General features: G+C 31.0%; 1 protein-coding gene across 2 annotated transcripts in view; it reads left to right on the top strand.

The window, feature by feature from the left end:
* Nucleotides 1–1,154: 1,154 nt before the first annotated feature.
* LOC105140790 (UDP-glycosyltransferase 88A1-like) overlaps nt 1,155–6,000 on the top strand; it is a 24,599-nt gene continuing 19,753 nt past the window's right edge. The window contains exon 1 of one of the 2 annotated variants that reach the window (XM_011047766.1): nt 1,155–2,282. In XM_011047766.1, the coding sequence (XP_011046068.1) occupies nt 1,320–2,282 (963 nt within the window). In that variant the 5' untranslated portion in view covers nt 1,155–1,319. Of the gene's footprint in view, nt 2,938–6,000 lie in introns of those variants that run through there. The other variant, XM_011047765.1, reaches the window with a different exon arrangement.

Genomic DNA, 6,000 nt, shown 5'->3' on the forward strand with positions numbered 1-6,000 from the left:
GATCTTCAAAACCGAAAATGAATTCCAAAGGAGCAAGTGCTGTCATGATCAGTCAACCACTCATCATATCGATTACCTCCAAGATGATGTGAGCAATCTTTTATTTCCAGTACCGAAGGGTCTCTAACAGAAGAATTATTGGCATCATGAATGGCAAGGGAATAGCTTAGTTGGGCTGTCATTACAGCTGTTGAGCTCGAGTGGTATTTATATCCTTTTATCTTAGATTTTCCATCAATTTTTCTTGAAGGATGGGATACTTGACTTCTATTTTCTCCTTTATAACAAAAGGAAAAAAGAAGAAAGAAGGATAGCCATGTTTATTCTGTCAAAATCGACAACATCAATCACATGAGAAAGAGTAGTGATGCACGGCAATGCTTGGTAAGCATGCTTTCTCCATTCACCTAACTTCTGGTGTAATTTCTGCCATCATATGGGATCTGAATTGAATCACAAACAAAGTTTGACAATTTATGTAATGGTGTACGACATTTTGCTACTTCTCTTCCCATAATTACAGGAGAATTTCGACCTAAATTGTGTTTTCATACATCATTACAACTAGGGTTGATAAACCTGTTCCAGCTAGACATGTTAACTGGTGTTTTGTCAATTCAGGATTTAGCCTGGGTTTAGTTTTAAAATAAATTAGATTGGATTTGTCTTGGTTAACACACGGTTAGTTTGATCATGATTTAATTTTCTTTTTGTAAAAGAAATTCAAAATAATATTGTTTTAGTTTTTTTTTTTAAATAATAAATCTTGAAGCCATGGATAGCCTTGTATCGAAACACATCTTTAATAACTTTGAATATAATACCACGTATGTATATAACAATTAGAACAATGGGAATCAAAATACTGAATGATTGATCGTATCAATAATAACTTACTTCTCACAAGCGACACCAACAAACGGTAGCACTGCATCAGTTAATAGGGATTCATTAATTAAATCCAACACGAAGCTATGTCAATGTTGTCGACTTCCACAAGTTCAGGCACGAACACCAATTGCCATTTGCTTGTATGTTTCTTACAAACGTAGTCATGACAAAACATTCATTGTAGCACGTTTCAATCATGTCTTGTCACAATAATGGCTGAGGTGTGAAAGATCCCACTAAAGAATTCAAAAAGAATTTGATTGCAAGGAAGATAGGGAGGCTTAATTGCAAGTTCAACAATTCAAAACCTAATCTTATCACCTTTTAAATTATTGTTTTCTCACATTACAAATATGTTGTCCACTCACTTCTCACCCCATCCCAAGATTTTGTAGCGCTTGTTTCTGTTCAATCTCTCAAGGAGAGCGATGGAGGAGGCGCTGGTTCTGTACCCTTCACCACCTATTGGCCACTTGGTTTCTATGGTGGAGCTAGGAAAACTTATACTCACTCACAGACCATCTCTCTCCATTCATATTCTCATTGCTGCATCACCCTATGTTGCAGGCAAGGCTGATAAATACATGGCCACTGTTTCCGCCACTGTTCCTTCCATCGATTTCCATCATCTCCCCATTGTTACACCAGTATCCACCAATATAACCCACCATGAAGAACTCACCTTGGAGGTCCTTCACCTTAGCAAACCTCATGTTCATGAAGAGCTCCTCAACATTTCCAAAAGGTATAAAATTCGTGGCCTTGTTATGGACTTCTTTTGCACCTCGGGTCTCTCTGTTGCCACTGAACTTGACATTCCTAGTTACTTTTTCCTCACTTCTGGTGCTTGTTTTCTTGCCTTTTTCCTTTACCTCCCTACCCTTCACCAAAAAACCTCCAAAAGTTTCAAAGATATGAAAGATCACTACCTTGATATTCCTGGCTTGCCACCTCTTCTTGCTACTGATTTGCCAAACCCTTTTCTTGACCGGGACAATCAGGCTTATCAACACTTTCTTGATTTTGCCACTCAGTTCCCTCAGGCATCAGGAATCATGATCAACACATTTGAATTGCTGGAGTCCAGGGTTGTTAAGGCGATATCAGATGGGCTCTGTGTGCCTAATAATCGCACACCGCCAATTTCTTGTATTGGTCCATTGATTGTAGCTGACGACAAAAGAGGTGGTAGCGGCAAGAGTAGCCCCGAAGATGTGCACGAGTGTTTATCCTGGCTTGATTCCCAACCAAGCCAAAGTGTTGTGTTTCTTTGTTTTGGTAGCCTGGGGCTATTCACCAAGGAACAGTTATGGGAAATAGCTGCTGGGTTGGAAAACAGTGGTCAGAGGTTCTTGTGGGTAGTTCGGAACCCACCTTCTCATAATCTAAAGGTAGCCATCAAAGAACAGGGAGAGCCTGATTTGGATTCTTTGCTGCCTGAAGGTTTCTTGGAACGAACTAAGGAGAGGGGATATGTGGTGAAGTCATGGGCACCACAAGTGGCAATTGTGAATCACAGTTCAGTAGGTGGATTTGTGACTCATTGTGGTTGGAATTCTACACTTGAAGCCGTCTTTGCTGGTTTACCAATGGTGGCTTGGCCATTGTATGCAGAGCAAAGGCTGAATAGGGTAGTGTTAGTGGAGGAAATGAAGCTTGCTTTGTCAATGAATGAGTCTGAAGATGGATTTGTGAGTGCTGATGAGGTGGAGAAGAAGGTTAGAGGATTAATGGAGTCCAAGGAAGGTAAAATGATTAGGGAAAGAGCTCTTGCTATGAAGAACGAAGCCAAGGCTGCACTAAGTGAAGGTGGTTCTTCTCATGTTGCTTTATCCAAGCTTCTAGAGTCATGGAAGCATGGAAAATGACTTGAGCCTGCTTGTCTCCTTGGCCTGTTCTACCTTGGATTCTCGGGTGGGATTGTGCAACCTTATCTTTTGTCTCTGTAACTTCTCGAAATTAATGTATCAATGATGTATTTTGTAAGGAAATAACACTACCATCAGACATGGAATTGATATTCTTATGAACCATTATGTTTGCATCCACCAACCTATTTAAAAAAATTTCTAAACCCAGGCACAATCATAATCCTAATACTTGTATCAATTTTAATTATTTTTGGTTAAAAAAACAAACAAACAAACAAAGGATTAGGCACTATTTACACTGTGTTTGACAAAAATCTAATATTTTTTTTTATGAAAATTACATTTTTATGTTTTAAATTATTTTAATATGTTAAGTTAAAAATAATTTAAAAAAAATAAAAAAAAAATATGTTAATATAATTCAATACAAAAATCACTTTAAAAAATAGCTATAACCACGTTAATAAAATGACACTAATAGCTAAGATGGCAAGCATGGTTTAAATTTGAAAGAAGACATGAAAAAAGGTTTTATAATGAAGATCGTCCGTCAAATCCTTAAAAACAGGGACGATTGATCTTCATCCAAGCAAACCTCAAATTAAGAAACAAACCATGCCCGGAGAAGTTACTAGCCAATACTTATTTTTCAAAACAAACAACATTACTCTCTTATGAAAGCTTTTTGATCATTTTATTATAAATTTAGAGGTTATTTAAAAATAACATTTTAAAATTATATATTTAATATTATTTTAAAAAAAATTAGTGGCATATATCAATACGTGGACAGCTTTTATGTAATTCAAGTAGCATACGTAGCTATCCAGCCACCAAACTTTATTTTTTAGGAAGTTGTTTGGAAAATCTCGGAACTTTTTTTTATATAGTGGTGGAAGTGTATATATTATAATCATTGCTGGTTTGGTAATAATAGCTTCTTCTTTTTTCTCTCTCTTTCTTACTCAAATTTTGTGTTCGCTACTGTAAAATTTCAGAACAATCCCTTCAATTGTTTTTTCCTTCACATTTGATCCCGATACTTTTGATTATTATTATTTACTTTAGAATAAGGTATAAGATTATAAATTATTTTCAATTTTATCCCCTATGATTTTTTTTAATCTTTTAAACTTGGTCCTTATTTTTTAATTACTTCTTATTTTATTTGATATTATTTTTTATTTTTTTTATTTTATCTTCCTTAAGTTTTTTTTCTATCAAATTTTATCATCATTTTTGTTGTTGCTATTTGTTGGCTTTTACATTTTTTTTTATTGATATTTTTTATTCATTTTATCTTTTAAAATTAAATTAATTAAGAATTAAACTTATTGATTTAACATGGATCCAAAATTTCACAGGTTATAAGTTTTAGCGACTAGATTAAATGAAGGAGGTTTATTCGGGTTTGCTTGTTTTTTTTAAGGTAATTTTTTATTTTTTTTTCACTTTATTATTTTTTTTTTTTAGGTTTGCCTACTATTTGTTTTAATTTCACTCCTTATCATTTTTTAATAAATGAATAATCTATAAAAATATAATTTTTTTTCAATTTAACTCCCTTATGATTTTTTATATTTTATATTTGATTTTTATTCTTTTAATTACTATTTATTTTTCAGATTTATTTTAAAATTTATTTTCAAATTTCATCCTATTTGAGTTTTTTTTCTATTAAATTTATTAATAATTGAGTTTTTGAGTTGAATCTGGATCCAAAATTTTATGGGTTGCAACTTTTAAAGGTAAAATCAAGTTTATGGGATTTTCCAAGTTTATTTGTTTGTTTTTCATTTTTTGATGATGTTTTCTTATTTTTAATTGAGTGAAATTCCCATGTAAATCATACAAAATGAAGTAAAAAACACACAATATTTAATTGATTAGTACTATACGAAATTAACACGTAAATAACCTAAAAGAAAGCGGAAATAATTTTTATTTTATTTTATTTTGGCAGGGCACTGGATATATATATATATATATATATATATATATATATATATATATATATAAAAGGATGTTATTTTGATTTTTTTTTAAATTTTTAAATTAAATGGTGTTAACTCTCGCAGTCCATAACCTATGGCTTGTTGTGGTGGACTCTCAAATTGGTTCCTAAAACCATGTATTGTATGGTCCAACTTTTCAATGGGACTTTGCGATCAATGCCTTATTATACATTGGCTATGAACCTTTTTAAATTAGAAACTTGTTCAATGTCCACGGAATCACTCATAATTAATTCTGGCAGTACAACTTTGAATGAATATCTATGAAAGTGAAATAGTTTATTAATTAATCGTTGTATATACTTTTCAATGGTGCTTTTATACCAAAACTAATTCTCTGTTTAGATACCACGAGAGGAGCTCGTCTGCCAATTAATTATCATATTTGAATCTTTCACAAACTCTATCATAAATTTTAATTATTTTTGGTTAAAGAAACAATTAAAGGATTGAATGGTTTAGGATTGAAAGGACATGAAAAAAGTTTTTATAACAACATGGTATGAAAATTATAACCTTTAAAAACCTCAAACGCATACAAATGCATTTCTGAAAAAACTAGTACAGTTAAACCTATAACTGTTTGGGTTGAATAAAAAATCAAGGAATGAATTAATTATGTCCGACTTGATCAAAAATCCATATTGGCCTGAGATCAAAATATTATATCTGAAAAAAATATAAATATTAATTCTTAATTAATTAAATATTAAAAAATAAAATTGAATAAATAATTTTAATTATACAAAAAGATTTAAAATAGAAAAATAAAAATTAAAAAAATAAGAATCAAAATCATAATAAAAAATAAATTTTATATTTCATTGAAGATTGAAATTGAAAAGAAAAATCAATTTAGCATAAGGACTCCAAAAAAACAATAAAAAAAATGAAGTTCAAATTTAACTTGAAAAATAAAAAATAATTTTTTGGTTGAAGGGTGAAATTTAAAAGAAAAATAACTTTCAATAAAGAAAAAAATAAAAAAAATGAGGGTAACAAATAATATATCATAAATTTGGATTGAATGATGAAATTCAAAACAAATAAAATTACAAAAGAGATGAGAAAAACATTTAGAAATCAAAACAGTAAATACCAAATTAAAAAAATAGTACAAAAGAAATAAATAATTTACAAAAGATATAAGAAAAAAAACAAAAGAATAAGGATTAATTTTTAAATACCTACAACAAAGAGGACCAATCTAATATTGTAGGGAA

This window comes from Populus euphratica, unplaced genomic scaffold (genome assembly GCF_000495115.2).
Source record: "Populus euphratica unplaced genomic scaffold, PopEup_1.0 scaffold109.1, whole genome shotgun sequence".
In the NCBI taxonomy this organism is placed as follows: Eukaryota; Viridiplantae; Streptophyta; class Magnoliopsida; order Malpighiales; family Salicaceae; genus Populus; species Populus euphratica.